Raw genomic sequence first — 21,469 nt, 5'->3', positions numbered from 1 at the left:
AGCAGGAGAAGACTGTATCAAGCCCAAATTCCTCTCACAGTTGGGAAACAAAAATGTAAATAATCACCCAAATTTGCATAGGGCTTGGCTATTTACAAAGTATTTGCTCCAGATCCTCCATCCTCAAAGGGGCCCCAGCCAGCAAGAGCAGAGAGGCTGTGGTGGCCCTTCCAAAGGCACATGTCACATGTCGCTGCTCAGCTGGATTGGAAGGCGACTTCCAGGCCCCTTGGCTGGGGGAGGGGCTCCTTCCTATATAGCCTTCTGTATTTCATAAACAAATATTCCCTTCTTCCCCGAGCCCCAGTGCCACCAGAATCCAGTGACAAACCCTTCTGCCATGCTCCCCTTTCCTGGCATAGCAGGGACACCCACCTCTCCCACAGTGTTCCCAGGAGTCCCAGGTGTAGACCCTCCCTCTCTCCAGACCTTGCTTCTCCCCAGAGTTCTTGGGCTGCCTGGGGGGTTGCTGTGCGGGTTGGAATATTTCCTGGTTAAGCAGATTGGGTGTGGAAACCTGCCAGTCCAGTTTATGGGAACAAAGGTAGCTTTTGTCACCCAGATCACAACTACTTATCAGCGGGAGTGGGGGCCTTGGAGTGGTGAAGGGGTCAGGCAGGTGCGGGGCTGAGTGGAGTGCTGCCCCCTGGTGGGGAGCAGGACAGGCACAGGAGGCCAGGCCTCCACTCCCAGCCTCTGCAGCCCTGTGAGTGAGGACTTGGTGTGAGGAGGACTTGGTGTGAGGAGGACTCGACTCCGCTGTGGGTGGAGAACTGAATTCTTGAGTACTGGGGTGGGAAATTGTCAGAAAATCTCCTTAGCATCTTTTAACCCCAGTTCTTCACAGGTCTATAGATAAGGATGCTGAGGCTCAGAAAAGTTACTGGACTGTGTGAGGTTTACTGGCAGGATTGGGATTTGAAACCAGTTTTCCTGCCTCCCGGCCCACCATATCATGCCTGTCCCCGAGGAGCAGGTCATAGGATCCAGAATCTAGACCATACTCTTTTCCTGGCCTACATTCCCTTGTTTTGAATTCCCCTCCCCCTCATCTGGTTTGATTTATCCTAAGGACAGTTTCTGGGGAAAAGTATCCCTTAGTGGCCTGCTGAGACACAAATACTCCCACATCTGTTGTTTCCACATCCTTCTCACAACGCTGTGCACATGTCATGGTCCCTGGGCAGGGACAGGGGCCCTGCAAGACTCAACATCACCGGAGAAGCACCCCCGGGCATGTGGGGCTCAGGCAGATCCACTGCCCAGCCTTGAGGTCCCATCTGAGCTCTGCTGCCTCTTAGATGTGTGAGTATTCCTTCACTCTCTGAGCTTCATGTACTCTGTCTGCAGTATCAGGTGACCAGATGATGTAGTAGACATAAGAGCACAGCATCATAGGCGGCTGGGCTCTCGAGCCAGATTTCCTGCATTCAGATCCTTAGCTGTGTGATCTTTATCAAGTTGGCTTAACCGCTCTGTGCCTCAGCTTCCCTGCCTATTAAAGTAGGGTTGATCATAATAACACCTCTTGCGTAGGTTGCTGGAAGGATTGGGTGACTTACGTATTGTGAGCAGTGAGACGTGTCGGGTACAAGGCAGGCTCTGTGCATGTTAGCAATTATAACACAAGGATAAAGGCTCCTAGGCTGTCTTGTTCACTGCTGTGTTCCTGGCTCAGTATGAATGGGCAAATAAACAAATAATAAACAATGTAAGTAAACGAACCAACATGCTCTCTTTCCCTCCTCCTGTTTTCCCAGCACCACCCTACCCCCATAGCAGAACTGCCGGCTTCTCAGGCTGCCTGGCTCCTGGAGTCATCTGTGACCCGGTGCATTGGCCTCTCCAAGCCCACATCTTCCTCCAAGCCCAGCTGTGGAAGCCTGGGTGGTGAAGGGGGTGGGGAGAGATGGCGCAAGACTGAGCCCCACATGTCCCCTATTTTTCTAGTTGGCGCCGGGAGACCTCGTCTTTCCAATGCAGCTGTGCCGTCTCCTCTCCAGCTTGGCTTGAGTTGCTGGGAGAGGAACAGAGAGAGGAGGAGGTTTTGCCTGATATTTATATTTCTCAGAGAGTGGGAGAAGTAACAGCTGTTGGAGCAATGGTTTCCAAATGTTGGACTGGGGATTGGTGGCATCTGCATTCTCTCCGCAGAAGCGTGTCAAAATGCAAGTTCTTGTGCCCCAATGCGGGCTTGGGGCTCTGGCTCTTTCAAAGCTTCTTAGGTGACTCTGATGTCCACCAAGGTTTGAACTTGTTTCTTTATTCTTTCATTCCTTCAGTAACTGTTCATTGAATGCCTGCTAGTGTCAGGCTTCTGAACAAAACGGACAAAGAAATTTGCCCTTGTAGAGCTTAGATTCTAGAAGGGGAGATAATAAGAAACAACTTATTTTAAAAAATTATTAATTCCATGGGGGGAAAAATTAAAAAACACAGCAATACATGAAGGTTTGGGGGTCCCAGGGTGAGATGGATAAGCTGATAGCAGTATTAAATAAGATGGTCTCAGGAACCTCACTGAGAAGGCAAGATGTGAGCCAAGAGTGAAGGAGTTATAGGAGGGAGCCAGGACTGTCTCTGGTAGAAGAGCATTTTAGGCAGAGGGAACAGCATATGCAAAGGCCCTGAGGCTGGATGTGCCAATCATGTGGGAGGAACAGGCAAAGAGGCAAGTTATATGAGGGAGAGCAGAGAGAGAGGAGGATTGGGGTGAGGAGCATGGACAGAACATTCAGGGCTGTGTAGGCCTTGCTGAGACTTTGAATTAACTGAGGAGAGCCATTCTGAGTTTAAGGTTCTGAGTAGAGGAGTGACATGGTCTTAGTTTGGAAGATATCACCTCTGGCTATGGTGCTAATGATGCTTTTGTAATTAGCTAGTTATTAATAATAAAAAAGGAGCAAGGGAAGGCCAGACATTATAGGCATGGTTATATGAGCAGCTTCACTAGGAAGCTGCAACTTTGCACTCCCCAAGGAACCACTGGCCCATTCCCTGAAGATTACTGGGGGCAGGGTTCCAACAAAGAGGAGATAGACGCATACGCAGTAAGGTTGGGGTGACTAGGGAAGAAAGATACTTGCCTGTAGGTCAAAACTGGGGAACCATGGATTGGCCAGAATGGGTGAAGCCAATGCAAGCCCACGAAAATTTTGGAATACACAATGCCCTAAACCAGTGGTCGGCAAACTGCGGCTGGCGAGCCACATGCGGCTCTTTGGACCCTTAAGTGTGGCTCTTCCACAAAATACCACTTGCGGGCACGCACCTACAGTGCTATTGAAACTTCATGGCCCATGCGCAGAAGTCAGTATTTTGTGGTAGAGCCACACTCAAGGGGCCAAAGAGCCGCATGTGGCTCACGAGCCACAGTTTGCCGACCACTGCCCTAAACGAAGGAGTTCTCTCTCTTGTTGCTCCTGACTCTTGGTTCTTGGCTTCCTTGCATTTACCTGTATGGCCCCTGGCCATGCGGGTGCCATACACAATGGACTAAGCGGGAAACCTAAGCCAAGCTAGCCTGATGCTGGACCGGACTTGCCTCCAACATGGTAAGGAAACTCTGGACACTGGCTTTGATTTTAACTCTGCTGAAGCCCCAGCTACACTACTTCTATGACTGGACTGGAGGAAATGGGGCCTTGGAAACTTCAGGGAAATAAAACTTTCTACAATATCTCATCCTCCTGTGCGAGTCTCGGAAAATTCTTTCTCGGGATATTGCAAGAAATCCACCCCCACTAGCAATAGGCTGGGACGAGGACCTCTCCCCACTGGTCACACTAAGAACTTCTTGCCCTTTAGTTGGGACGATTAGTTTCTGTAAGAAAGGGAAGCTCTTCACTGGGGGAAATTTTGAGGTCCCACCACTGACTCATTTTGTCCCACTTGTTAAAACCATAATGCATCTGCTCTTTCCTTCCACAGGGTCCCCACCGTCCCAGTGAAGAACCTAAATGGGTCCAGTCCTGTCAATCCTGCCTTGGCAGGTAAGAGAAACCCTGGGCTAGTCTTGCTGAAGGTAGAAAAATGAGTAACAAAATAGGTAGTGAGCATTTGTAAAAGAGAGAGCATTTGGATGTTAATTAAAACAAATGGGGATTTTAGGAGTTGAGTTGGATGAGTAGAAAGAACTTGGGGAGAACTGATTGCTAAAAGGAAAGCATGTTGTTGAAGAGGAGTGAATGAATCTGTTTCTGGGAAAGGTGGAGGGTAAGTAGAGAATCCCTGAGTTATGAGAACTCTGTGGAGAGGAGAAGAGGAGGTTAATGGTGAGGGAGGAGTTGAGGGGGTGTTGGGAAGCTAACTCCCCAGTCCTTCCTGACACCTGCTCTGCCCTTCCAGGCATCACTGGGATCCTCATGAGTGCAGCGGGGCTGCCTGTGTGTCTCACCAGGCCACCAAAGCTGGTCCTCCACCCACCCCCCGTCAGCAAGAGCGAAATAAAATCCATCCCAGGGGTTTCCAATACAAGCCGCAAGACCACCAAAAAACAAGCCAAGAAAGGTATCAGCCTCCTTAGCTTCTGGCTTCTGGCCCTGGCTCTGCCTCCACCACTGAGGGTCATCCCCATGGCTTACCCACTCTGTGCCTTAATTTCTGCATAGGCTAAACAGGCCTAACTCGAACCTGTTCTGGTGATTATACCACAGTGGAGTGTGTATGGATCAGATGGAGTCTTCTTAAAAATATAGCAATGCATATTTTTATATTTCTAAAACTATAGAAACAACTTATTTTAAAAGATTATGAGTTCCATGGGGGAAACTCACCACCCACTTTGCCACCTAGTGTGACATGAATGAAATATGTTAGAGAGAAAGACCACCTTGGAATTGGAACTAAAATAGACTAAATTAAAGTCCCAACTTTGTCACTTGCAAGTCATGACCTCAGAGAACCTCTGTTTTTTTCCCCTTTACTTGGAGTGAAACCAGTCACAACCAGTATCCAACAAGGATGTCTTGGAATGCATCCGTGACAGTTGGGAAGTGGCCACTATTTTGTGTCCCTCTCAAGCCCCCAGACACTCTGGCCACTTGAACCCCCATTCAGGAGCCCCTTCCTACGTGCCCACAATCCCACAACGAAGGGGTCCATACCTGTGCCTTCCCTGGTACCAAAGGAACCTGCCTTAGCCCTGTGGCTGGTCTTTCTGGTCACTGGTATTAGTGGCTCAATGTGTTGACTGTCACCCTTAAGCCCCCACCTTGCAAACATGTTATGCAGCAGGACAGTGGAAAGGAAGGGCCGGCATTGAGCTTTGGGCTGTTGCCCGGTCCACTTCCTCAAACCCTTGTCCTACTTTTCTAGTCTATCAGACTTTCTCTGCTTAAGTGAACTCTATTGCCTTGCTCATAATCTGATAGGAAATGACAGGAATTTGCACTTTCCCACTCTTCCTGTTGTTATTAATAGCACATATTGGATCCTTAGCTGGCAATGTGCTAAAAGGGCTGTATGTCCATTAGCTCATTTAATTGTCAAAACTGCTCCTTGAGTAGATGCTACTGCCCCTCCCCATTTTATAAGTGAGAAACGGAAGCTTAGAGAAGTTAAGAGGAGGCACTGACCCTTTTTTCCTTCTCTGCCTGCTTGTGAGGCCGGATCATCTCATTCCCTGCCTTCAGGCTGGGCTGTCTCCAAGGGGTCCAGTCCCCAAAGAAATTCCACAATCATTGCACCTGGCAGGGTCCTTCCCAGAGCATCAGCCTTTCCCTGATGCGGGGCTACATCTACTGGCAGCGACCACACTCTCAACAGCCAGGGAAGACTGTTCTGAAGCTGTGGTCACAACCTCCTGGTTTCCCATGGAAATAATATCACTTTGATGTCACATTGCAGATCAAGACAGTGCTTGGCACATTCTACCTCATTTTTTTAAACCTGTAACAGTGTACAGAGTTCTTTTATTTCTGCTCTTATCACATTGTTTGGGCAGGTCGAGGCTCTTTGATTATATGAAAGAGAAACCCACTCAGTCTTTCTCACTAAAAAGTGGGTTTGTTGCAAACAGGCAGGGGGATGTCAGGGAAGTGATGCAGGAGGTAAAGGCAGGTGGGACCACTTCCTACCTCCTCAGACCACCTCTCTGCCTCTTCTGCCCCCTGATTCCCTTTCAAATTCTTAAATCCCATTGCAGAACGAATTCGTTTCCTCTCCTGCTGTAAGCCTGGCTGGTAAGGTTCTCCTCTGGTATGTCCAGCGTGGTGAGGCTATTTGAACCCTTGTTTCAGTCTCAGGGTGCACTGACCATCCTGTCCCCACAGGTAAAACCCCAGAAGAAGTGCTGAAGAAGTATCTGCAGAAGGTCCGGCACCCGCCAGATGAGGTGAGCGCAGGGGAGGCAGGGCAGGGCTCACCTTCTCCATCACCCACCAGCATTTCCTCCTCCGGAGTTTTCGCACCTAGCAGCAAGAGCAGCTTTCTAAGTCCTGACAGGTCCAGAACTGTTCAGATGCACTCCCATCTGGGCTCCGAGCTCTCATCTCCTCATTCAGCAAAGAGCTGATTGATTCTAAACTACCTTAACATGACAGTCTGAATTTAAGAAAAGCAGAATGATGAGTAGTTGGAACTGACTTTAAAATGGGCTTGATAAAGATCAGTGGTTCTCAACCAGAGGCGGATTTGCACAACTTTGGGAGTGGGGAGAGGGGATGCTACTGGTATCTAGTGGGTAGAGGTCAGGGATGCTGTTAAACACCCTCCAATGCCCAGAACAACCCCTGCAGCAAAGGACTATCCAGCCCCCAATGTCAATAGTGCCAAGGGTGAGAAACCCTGTTATAGCTTTCTTTAAAGAGCAGACACTCTAGTACACTAGAATTATAATTCCTTTACCCTAGTTCAGCTTTAAAAAAGCTTATCAATGGGCCTGTCAGCAGACATTCGTTTCCTTTACAACCCATGGAAAAACACCAAGGAAGGACAGTGTATCGTCCCAGCTCACAAGGAGATTGTAATTTTGTTGGCCAGCTCCAAGTTAACAGGCACTGACACCAGGAATTATTTCCGGAATTCTTCTGTTGTGTAAAGCAAGACAAAACTATATTTAGATTCCCAAAGGCACCTATACCCTAGTTTGTGGGCTTTCTAGAAGAGGACCCGTGACAGCTCACCTGATCATTTGGGAACCAGTGTGGGGATGCTCCAACTTCCCAGGCTGGAAGAGGCTTGACAGCCTGTCTGCTCTGTCCCCTGCCACCCCCAGGACTGCACCATCTGTATGGAGCGCCTCACAGCCCCCTCAGGCTACAAGGGCCCGCAGCCAACGGTCAAGCCTGACCTGGTGGGAAAGCTGTCCAGATGCGGCCACATCTACCACATCTACTGCCTGGTTGCCATGTACAACAATGGCAACAAGGTGAGTGCCAGCCTTTGGGGCTGCTGCCACCTCCCGCACTGGGCCCTGGAGGAGCAAGAGCATGAAGGCTCTCTTGGAGTTGTGCTCCAGGTGATGTAGGAAGTCTTAAAGGCATCCCAGGGCATCAGCAGTGATCATCTTGGCTGTTCTCAGTAAGATCCGTCCTCCACAAAATTATAATGTTGCAAAACCTATCTTTAGCCTGGCTGGCATGGCTCAGTGGTTACGTGTCAACCTATGAACCAGGAGGTCACAGTTTGATTCCTGGTCAGGGCATATGCTTGGATTTAGGGCTCGATCTCCAGTCTGAGGCATGAAGGAAGCAGCCAATCAATGATTCTCTCATCTTTGATGTTTCTCTCTCTCTCTCTCTCTCTCTCTCTCTCTCTCTCTCTCTCTCTCTCTCTCTCTCTCCCTCCCTCCCCTCCCCCCTACTTCTTCTCTTAAATCAATTAAAATATATATATATATATTTTTTAAATATATTTTATTTACTTTCACAGAGAGGAAGGGAGAGGGATAGAGAGCTAGAAACATCGATGAGAGAGAAACATCGATCAGCTGCCTCCTGCACACTCCCCACTGGGGATATGCCCGCAACCAAGGTACATGCCCTTGACCTGAATCAAACCTGGGACCCCTGAGTCCTCAGGCCGACGTTCCATCCACTGAGCCAAACCGGTCAGGGCTAAAATATATTTTTAAGCCCTAGCCGGCTTGGCTCAGTGCATAGAGCGTCGGCCTGCGGACTGAAGGGTCCCAGGTTCGATTCTGGCCAAAGGCACATGCCTGGGTTGCGGGCTTGATCCCCAGTCGGGGGTGTGCAGGAGGCAGCCAATCAATGATTCTCTGTCATCATTGATGTTTCTATCTCTCTCTCCTTCTCCCTTCCTCTCTAAAATCAATAAAGAAACATATTTAAAATATATTTTTTTAAAAAAACAAAGCAGCCCTAACCGGTTTGGCTCAGTGGATAGAGCATCGGCCTGTGGACTCAAGGGTCCCAGGTTCGATTCCGGTCAAGGGCATGTGCCTTGGTTGCGGGCACATCCCCAGTAGGCGGTGTGCAGGAGGCAGCTGATCGATGTTTCTCTCTCATCGATGTTTCTAACTCTCTATCCCTCTCCCTTCCTCTGTAAAAAATCAATAAAATATATTTTTAAAAAAATAATAAAAAAAATAAAAAACAAAGCACCTGTCTTTTCCTTCCCTGTGGGCTGTGCTACCCAACCCCCCAATCTCTACACTAGGCATGGTGGTCTGAGAGGTATAGACTTCTGTCCCTGAGGTTTTTGAGGGGAATGGTCATTGTCATGGCCCATTGCTAGGTGAAATGAGCCCCATCAATGAAGGAGAAGGAAGTTCTCATCACAGCACTGGGCCCATGGTGAGTGTTCATTCATACTGACATAAATGGGTTTCCTGATCATCCTTCCTTCTCTGAGACTAGTGATTTCCAGTTGTAATTCGCTTTCTTTGAACATTTTCAAACACCCTTGAATGCCCTTCAAAGGCATTATGGACAGTTGCCAAGGTCGGCCTGGACAATCCCCCTGCTGGAGGCAGAGAGGCTGCGATTCCCGTCTTGTCCATTACTGAAGGTGGTGTGGTCTTTCCTCCGTTAAAGCTGGTTTCTGGGAATCTGGGAATGTCCTTGGATGATAACCCTCTCCTTACAAAGTCCCAGCTTTTTCTAAGTCCTTGTCTTTTCCAATGTTCTTTCCTATACCTGGAATAACCTTTAACCCCCATTTCCATGAATTCAAACTGTATTTGTTTCTCCAGGCCCAGCTTGGATTGCTTCAGATCTGAGATTTCCCAGATCTCCTCCAACCTCTTACTCATCCAAAAAATGTCTGGCTTTCAGGGGGCAGCTGTGTGCTTCTCTTGCTGTGGGAAAGAGTAGAAGCAAGAGAGACAGCTGACCCAAGATTGAACCCTAGCTTAGTAGCTGAATGACCTTGGGCAAGATTTTCAACTCTGAGGTTTCATTTTCCATCTGGAAGATGGAGATAAAACAATGCCTAGTTTATAGGGTGTTATTACTCGTATGATTCAAATTGATTCCTCCTTTGTGTTAACTATGGCTATAATTTTTCCCTTCATCTTTATGTAACCTTATGATTGATTTTTCAAGGTGCTGGGGACCTTTCTCAATGTCTTAGGAAGTGTATGTTCAGTCACTGATGGGTGATGCATATCTGGAACCCTTGCACACTTTCCTGACCCTAAAGTAAAAGGTTTCTTTGGGATTCTGCATTTTTAGAGGTTGTTTTGGGTTTAAAGGGATTTCTTAACACACTTCCTTTCTGATGACTATATTCAAGACTAATCTAGTACCGCTTTCCATTGATTTCCATGCTTCTTTAAAAATATTTCTTTAGACACTATTCTTTATTCTTTTTGGCACTAATACTTTGAAGCATGTGGGTGTGTTGTTGTTGTTGTTGTTTCTTTACACAAAAGAGGAGCAAAAAGGACCCAGAGAGAAATGGAGTGATTCACTCAAGGTCATGAAGCAGATTAAGGCCAGAGCAGAGAGTAGGACCCTTCCGAGCCCCAAGCCTTGAATTCCTGTTCCTTGATCACATGGAGTAATTGCCCTGAATACAAGCTATGCCTTTAAATGAGCGGAGCTTGAATGGAAATATCCCTAAATAGCTCCACAGAGGATTCCTGCCTTCTCAACGAGACGCAGGTGTCCTTGAGAGCTTTGGTCCCAGCTGTGTAGCAGCATTTTCTACACACATACTCCCTGTGCACTCACTCCTTCCTTCTTCTCATTCCATTTCTTCTTGGGAATCTGGGAATAGAATTTACTGTCTAGGTTCTCTTCCCCTCAGATGACACCTCACCAGTCCCTGCTGTGAAACAGTGACCCCTTACATCACAGCAGCTGGACTCTCTCCACACACACACACACACACACACAAACACACACACACTCACACACACACACACACACATACACACACACTCACACACATACACACACACATACACACTCACACACACATACACACACACTCACACACAAATACACACACATACACACACTCACACACACATACACACACACATTCACAGAACCGCCAACAGAGCCCTGAGGTGCAGTGCAAAGCCTGGCCTCCCTCTCAAGGACAGGGTCTCTGTTACATGTCCCTTAGTATGGGGTACGGGGCTGTTGGTGGAATTTGCCTCCTGCTACTTTGGAGAAAGCAAAAATGGCCTTGAGAGCCAAGGACAACCAAGGTCTGTTACTCACTTGGGAGTATTTTGTCCCCCAGGCCCTTTGTCTATGGTGCCTTTTGGGGTTGGGTGGGGAGGTCATTACCAAAACTGTCTTCCAGTCTGGTTGTCCTGGCCTTGTCCCTCAGGATGGCAGTTTGCAGTGTCCAACCTGTAAGACCATCTATGGGGTGAAAACAGGCACCCAGCCTCCAGGGAAGATGGAGTACCACCTCATCCCCCACTCGTTGCCTGGCCACCCAGACTGCAAAACCATCCGGATCATCTACAGCATCCCCCCTGGCATTCAGGTGAGCCCATCCTTGGCCATCAACTGTTATAATTTTAAATGTTTGTAAGTAAATGTTTGTCTTAGTCCATTCAGGCTGCAGTAACAAAATACCACAGACTAGATGGCTTTTAAACAACATAATTTATTTCTGAGGCTAGGAAGTCCAAGGTCAACATGCCAGCAGATTCCATGTCTGCTGAGGGCCTGCTTCCTGGTTCATAGATAGCCATCTTCTTGCTGTGACCTCATACAGTGGAAGGGGAGAGGGAGCTTTCTGGGGTCTCTCTTATGAAGCACTAATCCCATTCATGAGGGTTCCACCCTCCTAATCTAATCAGCTACCAAAATCCCCCACCTCCTCATACCATCTTGTTGGGGATTAGGTTTCAACATATCAGTTTTGGGGGGACACAAACTTTCAGTCTATAGCATTCCACTCCACCCCTGCCCTTCCCAAACTCATGTCCTTCTTGAATACATTTATTCCATCCCAACAAACTCAAAAGTCTTAACTCACTCAAGCATCAACTTTAAAGTCTAAATCCAAAGTCTCATCTAAATAACACCTAAATCAGATAGAGATGAGACTCCAGGTACGATTCATCCTGGAGCAAGTTCTTCTCCAGCTGTGAACTTGTGAAACTAAACAAGTTATGTGGTCGAGCCTCACCAGACACTGAGTCTGCCGGCACCTTGATCTTGGACTTTCCAGCCTCCAGGACTATAAGAAATGAATTTCTGTTGTTTGAAAGCCACCCAGTTTGTGGTATTTTGTTAGAGCAGCCCAAACTGACTAAAATTATTATACCCTGAAGTCTTCTTTCCACTCTCATCCCCCATCTATGGGGCCTCCCCCTCCCCCATTCTCCACCATTGTGCCTACTTCCTTTTCTCTCCTTCCCGTGTTCTTTGTGCACATGCAGCAGACTGCATCCACTCCTCCCATTTTTACACAAAGTGTGACATATTAGACATATTGTTCTGCGCCCTGCATTTTTCAATGAACAATGTAGACTGTATATCTTCCCTTGTCCGCATAGAGAGAGCTTCCTCATTCTTTCTCAGCTCTGCGTGATAATCCATTGTATAAAGCTACCGTAATTCATATTCAACAGTCTCCATTTGATGGGCATATGGATTGTGTCCAATCTTTTGCTACAACAAATAATGCTGTAATGAATAACCTTGTATGCCTGTGAGTATGTCTGTAGAATAATTTTCTAGAAGTGGAATTTCCTTGTCAAATGGTATTAGCATTTGTAATTTGATAGCTATTCCTTGGCTCTGATTTTTGTGGGCATTTATTTCCTCTTTTGATTCTTTGAAAGACGGTCCTAAGGAACAAATTGAACAATTTTCCTGGCAGTCAATACAGACGCGTTCCTTTGTCACACATCGAAGCTTTTTCTAAATGCTCTAGGGAGTTTACTGGTTTCATTTCGTTAGTAAATATTTATTAGTTCACCCTCCCCTTCCCTCTCCTCCTTGCCTTTTTCCATTTTTTTCTTTCATTTAACAAACATTAGGGTGTGGGTTCTGAGCCAGGCATGTTCTAGATGCGAGAGAAACAATGGTGAGCAAAATGGACACCGTCCTTGCTCCCCTGAAATCCCCATTCTAGTGGGAGAAGGATAACAATAAAGTAAACAGATAAATAAACAAGGTTCTTCCAAATAGTGAGACATGACGTGGGAGAAACAAAACAACGGGATGTGATAGCCTGTAAAAGAATTGAATGAGAAACATAGTACTTCTTCCAGGGACCTACCAACCAGTCAGGGGGGAAATTAACTGTACATCACTAAACTACACAGCAAAGAGGACATGCACCATCGGTAAAAGCTGTGGGCGGCTTCCAATTGCTGCTGATCCTCACCAGCTGGGGACTTCGGACCGCACATGACCTTTCTGGCTCAGTTTCCTTATCTGTGCAGCCAGGAACCTATTATGCAGGGGTTTTCTGAGGATGGGAGCTATCATTATATGTACATACAGTGGGGCCTTGACTTACAAGTTTAATTTGTTCTGTGATGGAGCTCGTAACTCAAATTACTCTATGTCAAATCACTGTGACGCTCGCTGCGCCAACTAGCGGTGGGGTATCTGAAGCTGGCTCGTAACCCGAATTTTAGCTCGCAACTCAAAAAATTGGCCAAGAGACGGCTTGTATCTCGAAAAACTCGTTAGTTGGGACGCTCATAAGTCAAGGCCCCACTGTATTGTGGTGCTGGGCACAGCACTGCAGTGCCCAATCCCTGGTCACCACCGTTATGGGAATATCCTCACTATTGGAGTATCCCACTTGTCTGGGTAAGGAGGAGGGCCCGTGTCTGTCTCACTGGGAGGGTCGGAGGAGACTTTCTGGAGCAGGGCAGTTGCTAATAGTCTCTGAAAGACATGAAGAAATGGAGAAGAGAGATTTTAGTAGGAGGCGACCATAGAGTCCTAGAGGAGAAAAGGTTGGGGTGTTGAAGGGCCATGAGGAAGTGTTTCATTTGGGGCATCGCTGGTTAAGGTCATGATTTCATTGCCCTTTCTCAGCCCCGGGAGGCTTGGGATTTCATGAAGAGTGGAGACCTTCAGCTCAGCCTTCACTGCAGAGAACAGTTCCCTGGGGGAGAAACTCAAGCCCAGTCGTGACTGCTTCACTTAGCAATGCACCAGGAGCACTCAGCCTTGCTGGGTCAGCGCCAACAAGCATCTGTGCCTTTGCAGGGCGGGCCTGTCCCAGGCAGGAGAGGGGCAGGCAGAGCCCTGCTGGGAACTGGCCCTTCAGTAAGGCAAACTGGCTCAGAAACAGGCGTGGCCATGGGGATGTGGCAAATGTGGAGTGATTTCATGTGACTATGAAATCCAGGACTGTGCAGTCCTGCATCTCCCAGAGGACATGGTAGCTCTTTCTGAGACCAGACACACTTACAATGCCATTCGGTTTGCAAAGTCATAGGTTCTCTTGAACCAAGCCATTAGAAATATTTTGAATTCCAGAATTTTAAAATCATTTTGGAATCATCCTTGTGCATCATAAAAGAAAGTGAAGACTTTGTGATTTCTTGCAGTTTCCTACGTTCCCACGCTTATTCATTCACAAGGACATATTCACCGATCATCTGTGTGGGGAGCCAGTACCAGGACAAGCTTGGAATTATTAATATTATATAGGTTTTATATTATACTAGAGGCCCAGTGCATGAATTCATGCACAGGTGAGGTCTGGCCTGCCCCAGTTGGGCTGATGGACCAGGCCGGCCAGGGGGAGGGGCCGCAGGTAGTTGGCCAGCCCCGATGGCGGGGTGGGGGTAGTGGGGAATTGAGGGTGAGGCCAGCTGGGGGAAGGGGCCACAGGTGGTTGGCCAGCTGGCCCCACCCCCTGGTCGAACTCCAGTGGAGGGGACAATTTGCATATTAGCGTTTTATTATATTGGTTCTACATTAATCTGGAAGAGATGTTAAAACAGGTTTCACAGATTTTGAAGGGGTCTGGGATAATCAGAAACAATATACAAACATTTGTATATAATGAAAAAAATATGTTACTTGGCAAAATCCCTCACTTTTGATGAATTTCTCAAAAGGGCCTGACTGGGCATCCTGGTTTCTAGCTACATTCTACTTTAGTTTCTTTTCCACCCAGTGGCCTGGGACTGCTTCATGGGACTGGGTGTCAACAGTTGAAATGTTAGATGTTTAGTCATGAATTTCCCAATCCACATTATTAAACAAGAAAACAAACCAAAACACACACACACACACACACACACACACACACACAACAACAACAACAACAACAACAAACAACCATGAGGACAAAGGAGAAAATGCACAAGAATCATTCAGATCATTCTGACTGTGCAGCTCAGAGCTGAGAGGCACTTGTATTGTTCTGAGTGGTTTGGAGGTAAAAAGTCCAGATTGTGCCTCAGAGATCCTGGGCTTGAGTTTTGGCAAAGCCACTAACACTATAGAAGTCATTTCTCTTGTAAGGGCTGTATTTCTCTTTTGTAAAACCAGTCAGAATAGATGTGATGCTAAACATGTAGTGAGCTCTTAGTATGCAAGCAGGCGCCACGCTCATTTAGCATTCATAACAATCACACAAGATGAGATTCTATATCCGTCCTGTTTAATGGATGGGAAACCAACGCCCCAAGAGAGGGCTCCAGCTGACACAGCTGGGAGGCTGCAGCTTGGGTCCAAGCCCAGGGCTTCACTCCTGCTGCCTTTGGGGTCTGTTCTCTGTCTATACCAGGGGTGGGCAAACTTTTTGACTCGAGGGCTACAATGGGTTCTTAAACTGGACCGGAGGGCCGGAACAAAAGCATGGATGGAGTGTTTGTGTGAACTAATATAAATTCAAAGTAAACATCATTGCATAAAAGGGTACGGTCTTTTTTTTTTTTTTTTTAGTTTTATTCATTTCAAACGGGCAGGATCCGGCCCGCGGGCCGTAGTTTGCCCACGGCTGGTCTAGACCCTAAGACCATTATTATTGTCTTTATTATTTACATTAGTCCCAGCCTACATCCCCTCATCAGAAATATGTTGAAAAATGCCCTTTGTTGCCTGGCTGGTATGGGTCAGTGGTTGAGCATTGACCTATGAGCCAGAAGGTCACAGCTTGATTCCCGATTGGGGCACTTGCCCAGCTTTCAGATTCAATCTCCAGTAGGGGGTGTGCCGGAGGCAGCTGATCAGTTTTTCTCTCTCATCATTGATGTTTTTATCTCTCCCTCTCCCTTCCTCTCTCTGAAATATATATATACTGATTTTTTAAACGCCCTTTGTTTTCTTTCTTTACTTTCAGGGACCAGAACACCCAAATCCTGGGAAGAGCTTCAGTGCCCGTGGTTTCCCGAGACACTGTTACCTTCCAGACAGTGAGAAAGGGAGAAAAGTAAGAACCCCGATATCAAGTTATTTACTTCTATGTTAAGGACCCAAGTTTTGCTTCCAAGGTAAAGAGAACTGTGTCTCTCTCTTAGCTACAGATGCACATGGTCACAAGATCATAGTTGAGTCAACCATAGGTAAGGATGGATATGATTAGAAATTTTTTTGTAGGATGGTGGGGCAATAATTAATCTATTTTAGAATCCTCCCCTTAGGACTTTGCTGCTTAACAGATGTCCTAGGACCAACATCTGAAAACTTGATTGAAATTCAGAACCATAGAACCTGCTTCATTTTAACAAGATCCCAGGTGACTGAAAGCACATTAAAGCTTGAGAAGCAGTGCTGCGAGGCAGGGAACAGTGGCTCATAGTGTTAATGTCTGCTACCTTATTACTACGACTCCCCACCTCCAGCCCATACCATGTTTATGGTTGTTCAGTTTTTAACCCAACGCATTTTATCAGGTGCTGGACACGGTGTTAGGCGTTTGTCTCGCTTAACAAAGATACATATTTTTAAATTTTAGCTGAATTAGAACATTCTGCAAGCCCTAACACCTCTCTGGGCCTCACCTGTAATATAGAGACGATTAAGCGCCAGCCAGACCTCACTCAAAGTGTGGGTGTGAGGACCGGATGAGCAAATAAATATGAAATGGCCTTGAAGAGGTCAAAGCCCTTCAACCTTGTCATTGCAGAAATATTCCACAACTTCAGCTGTGGGTAAATGAATACCACATCCAGATGGGGGTGTCAGGTTATTCACGGCTGTGTTACGGACCCAAGCAAAACTTGGGGGTGGGGTGGGGTGGGGTGAGGGTGGCGGGCACAGCTTCTGAAGGTCTCAGATCAGAAGTTCCTTGAGCCCTAGCTGGTTTGACTCGGTGGATAGAGCATTGGACTGCGGACTGGAAAGTCCCAGATTAGATTCCAGTCAAGGGCACATGGTTGGTTTGCGGGCTTGATCCCCAGTAGGGGGCCTGCAAGACGCAGTCAATCAATGATACTCTCTCATCATTGATGTTTCTATCTCTCTCTCCCTCTCTCTTCCTCTCTGAAATCAATATGTATATATATACTTATTTTAAAAAAAGAAGTTCCTTGAACTCCTAGGTCCTAACTTTCAAAATGCAGCTGTGATATTGGTAGCTAATATTTGTTGAATAGTGTGTTCCAGACACTGCTATTAAGCTACTTTTCACGTAGCAACTGCTAAACTACTCACAGCCTTTAGAGGTAGGTCATACCATTGCCGTTCTATAAATAAGGAAATTAAATCTCAGAGAGGTTATCTAACTTGTCCAAGGTCACACAGTTAGGCAGTGACAGAGCAAAGACTTACCTGCATGTCCCTGAATCCACATCCAAATCTTCCCTTCACTTAGGGCAGTGGTTCTCAATCTTCCTTATACCGCGACCCTTTAATACAGTTCCTCATGTTGTGGTGACCCCCAATTTCATTGTTACAAATTGAACATAATTAAAGCATAGTGATTAATCATAAAAACAATATGTAATTATATATGTGTTTTCTGATGGTCTTAGGTGACTCCTGTAAAAGGGTCATTCGACCCCCAAAGGGGTCGCGACCCACAGGTTGAGAACCGCTGACTTAGGGCATCACGATGCAAGAAGGGGTGGGGCCCTTTGCAGGACTCTCTACCATCCAAATGGTAGCCTTTGGTCAACACTAAATGCCTGACTTTGATCTCCTGCCTTTTCTCTTGTAGGTTCTGAAGTTGCTGCTGGTGGCCTGGGATCGCCGCCTCATTTTTGCCATTGGTACCTCCAGCACGACGGGCGAGTCAGACACCGTCATCTGGAATGAGGTTCACCACAAGACAGAGTTTGGCTCAAATCTCACTGGCCATGGCTACCCAGATGCCAATTACCTGGATAATGTGCTGGCTGAACTGGCTGCCCAGGGCATTTCTGAGGACAGCACTGCCCAGGAGAAGGACTGAACAGGAAGGGCTTTGGGGGAGAGGGACTGTGGGGACCACAGGGTAGGAAGTGGGGAGAGTCAAGGTAGAAGTTGGTGCAGTGCCCTCCCGACTCCCTCATCTCCCCTCCTGTCCTGTCTCCATTCCCCATCTCTCCCAGCCACAGGGGGGAGCCAGATTGAGTAAGGGAATGTTATTCATAAACCTCATCCATTACAAAAGGGACATGAGATGAGGGCCATCCCCAGTCTGTTCCCATGGGGTTTTCAGTGCTGGGTAGTCAAGAACACTGTCCCTCACCCCCTAAGTGGGGGCATGGTCAGCACACTTAAGGTGTGGACAGTGCATGGGCACTCCATATCCTGGCCTCGTGAAGCCTGAGGGTCATGGCCTCAGCTGGCTTCTTGCTGCTTCCACTTCCAAAAGTGGAGTTTCCGCTTTTCTCTCCTCTGCTGGAGGCGAGGAGCTCTCACTGTGCAAGTTTGGGGGGCAAAGAGGTGAACCGCTAAAATGCTGTGACATCAGAAATCAATGCCTCGGTGTAGAGTGAGGAAGCGCTTCTTGCCAAGAGGGTCAGGGAGGCAAAGGCCTCTGAGAGCACACTCACTTCTCATAAGAGTCCTTGGCTTCTCTGGGCCCTCCTTCCTCCTCACACCATTGACCGGTCCAAAGAGGCATCTGCTTCTCTCATGCAGATGGATGGGCTCTGGGATTCCTCTCTGGGTGGCATCCCAAGGTGTTTCCAGTCACTCATTGATCAGACCAGAGCCTGCATCCCATTTAGCATCTGAACTGTCCTCAGGGAGAGGAGTCCATAGTCTTCTTCCAAACTCATCCGAGATCAGCTCAAAGATTCCATGAGTTTCATCAAGTCACTGTGAGTAGAGCCTGTGCTGGGCTCTCTGCCATCTGTGTATGTGCATATGTGTGTGTGTGTGTGTGTGTGTGTGTGTGTGTGTGTGTGTACGTGCACATGTATACCACTGGGCCAGGTTGGTGGAGAGTCCCATCATGTTCTCACAGTCTGTTTTGCAAGATGTCAAACCCCAATTCTGATGGGGATCAGACAGCCCAGCCGTGACCCCTCGACTTCTCTCACCCTTTGCCAACCCATCACATAGTAAACTTGGGTTCTGATCAAGTCAGAACTGTGTTTGGGGAGATATGCAAGGTGAGGGCTGGACTGACCCCTTTTTCAATCTCTTTCAAGATTGGATCTGAGCCAATATCCATCCAGCCTTGTTTCTCTGAGGGCTTCAATATGTATCCATGCAAATTTGTTCATTAGAGCCCAGGGGTGGTGCTGGGCCTCCCATTTCCCTTGTCCATTGCAGATTGACCTAGAACATGGAGAGAGCCTCTTTAGCTCATTCGTAACAGGCTTAGCACCATCTTATGGTCTAGTCCAACCTGTGTATGGGTTGTGTCCCAAGACCCTATCTATCTCTTCCCCAATATTCCTCTTGCCTTTGGCTTGCTCCCATTATTAAATGAATTGGGGGTCAGTGAGGAGAGAAGGGGGATCAAGCAGGGAAACCCAATTTCCCCTTTGAAAGTGGGTTCTTTGAACTATATGTTTGGGGAAATTCCTCTGGATACTAATTTGAATTTATATACCTCATGTTTTGGGGGTTTGACGTATATATATATATACATATATATTTCATAATATTTGGGAGGTTTTTGATGCTAGAAAATTTGAAACAAATGAACCTTCAAAAAATGGTACTTAAATTAGAACCAGAAACCAAGCTTTTCAGAGCTGCTGCTCTTAGGCCTGCAGCTGTGACCAGTGGATTTACCTAAGTATCACCCAGTTCCCCGGGGACGCTGGTGCTGAGCCTTTCCTCATTTTCCCACTGGCTGTCTGGACAGTCATAGGCTGTAGCAGGGGGAGTTCTGATGGGGAGAATTGTGTCTGCCATCTTGGTTCTGGTCTCTCTCATAAGTCAGCAGTCATTTATCTCACCAGCAAACTGGGTGGTTGGTCCTGAGTTCACTGCACCAGAGTCATTTCCTGCCGCTGTTGGGAAGGAAACACCCAAACTCAAGAGACACCCCTGCAGTGTTGAATGTCACCCCCATGCCCTCGCCAGGCTCCCATATAGGAGAGGTCATTAGAGAGCTTTACAATGGGCCACTGCCATCTCCGCCTCCACCCTTGTCACCCACAGTGATGAGGAATCAGATGGAGGGTCAGTGGATAGGAGCCCAGTTGTGTAGTAGAAGGGGAAGAAAGAAGACATGCCTTGACAACTGGCAATGGGCAATGGGGAGAAACTGATTTTCTGCATCAGGCAAAAGGAAGTGTGGGTGGGAAAGGGGACCCAGAGAGTATACAACGCAGGATATATGCCAGGGGAAATGCCACTTTGAGAGTAAGTCTTCAGACCTTCAAGCCCTTCCCCTGGGGCGTTGATTATCTGTTCCCCATTTCTCTTCCTCTCTGAGGATGCTCAGTTGGGGCTACCTCATCCTCATCTTCTTGTGGGACATTCTGGGCAGAGGGAATCTTGCATTTCCTTTCTAACACTGTGCCAGGCAAGGTGGGAAGCATTCCTTTGCCCTTTCTCTGGAGCCGGCTTGAAAAGGTACAGTCTCGGGTTCAGTGAGGACCCTGCCAGCAGAGGCCCTGGGCATCCAGCACTTTGAACAGGTATGTCCCCACCAGAAGGCCTGCTGAACTCCCTGGCCCACGCAGGGATGTCCATGCCTTTCCTTTCATCGTCTTAGCACCAGCAGCCCAGTTCCTCCCTCCCTGAGTCTCCAGGGATGACAAACCCTGTCAGATGCTCATCCCATAAAGATTAATTGTGCATATGTGGTTGTGTGTGCCTTTATGTTTTCATCCCTTTCCTCTGTGATTTTAGACTTGGTCAAAAGTACTCGTCCTGGTATTGCACTGTTGTGTGCATGAGAAGACTGGGGGAAGGCCCCATGTGGTACAAGAAAGGGTCCTGTGCCCTTTCTTTGCCTGTGGTCACTGGCATTGAGTGGGGGTGGGTTTCTGGGAGAGGGCAGGTGACTGTCCTAATGTAAATCATTGTGACTGCTGTGTTTTGAAGTTGTTGGTGTTGCTCTGTGAGAGGACATCGCCACCTGGTGCTCATGAGCTGTACATGCAGAACAATAAATGGCAAACAACCACAAATTGTTGTCAACCTTCTTCTTTCTATAGATCAGGTGCCTGTCCGTGAGGCATTTGGGGTAACTCCCTGAGCCTGTAAATAAACAAAGCCCTCCTACTGGGTGGAGTAGGGGGAGTCCCTTTTCTCTATTTTTTGCACATATTTCCAACCACACATTTGCCCAAGGGACCTGGCTTGACTTCTTGTTCCTCTAAAGAAAAACAGACCATATGACAGGGGAAATAAATGAACCTGAGGGAAAAACTTTTTAACAACTATGAATGTTCACTTCTTACAGTTCCCCTTACCTGACCACACTAGAGTGTATGTTTCAATAGTTCACAGGCTGTTGTTTTTCAAATAAATGTTTAGCATGAATCATCATGATATTAACAAGAGCACAGAAATAAAATGCAAGAGTAAAGCCACCTTTGTTCCCCAAAGCCACCTTTGTCTGCATTTCTGAGAGGTCACACAGTGTGGTTTTCTTGAAATCTGGATTGGCCTTCCCACAGGCCCCAGCCTGGGCTCATCAGCAGGAAAGCAGGCCTGGGAGCCCTCCCCTCCGGGCTCTGACTTGGTAAAAGCACTGTGAACTCCCAAGTTCCGATTTCCTC

The 21,469-nt window shown here is 47.4% G+C and overlaps 1 protein-coding gene across 2 annotated transcripts in view; it reads left to right on the top strand.

Moving 5' to 3' along the window:
* Window positions 1-21,028, top strand: part of DTX4 (deltex E3 ubiquitin ligase 4) — a 33,434-nt gene extending 12,406 nt beyond the window's left edge. The window contains exons 3-9 of one of the 2 annotated variants that reach the window (XM_036325760.1): window positions 3,931-3,992; window positions 4,348-4,509; window positions 6,273-6,334; window positions 7,217-7,369; window positions 10,747-10,908; window positions 15,694-15,783; window positions 17,512-21,028. In XM_036325760.1, coding sequence (XP_036181653.1) covers window positions 3,931-3,992; window positions 4,348-4,509; window positions 6,273-6,334; window positions 7,217-7,369; window positions 10,747-10,908; window positions 15,694-15,783; window positions 17,512-17,745 — 925 coding nt within the window. In that variant the 3' untranslated portion in view covers window positions 17,746-21,028. The remainder of the gene's footprint in view (window positions 1-3,930; window positions 3,993-4,347; window positions 4,510-6,272; window positions 6,335-7,216; window positions 7,370-10,746; window positions 10,909-15,693; window positions 15,784-17,511) is intronic. The other variant, XM_036325762.1, reaches the window with a different exon arrangement.
* Window positions 21,029-21,469: the final 441 nt, after the last annotated feature.

This window comes from Myotis myotis, unplaced genomic scaffold, assembly GCF_014108235.1.
Source record: "Myotis myotis isolate mMyoMyo1 unplaced genomic scaffold, mMyoMyo1.p scaffold_m19_p_10, whole genome shotgun sequence".
NCBI lineage: Eukaryota > Metazoa > Chordata > Mammalia > Chiroptera > Vespertilionidae > Myotis > Myotis myotis.
Note: the sequence above shows the minus strand (reverse complement) of the source record. Positions and strands in the feature narration are given on the sequence as shown.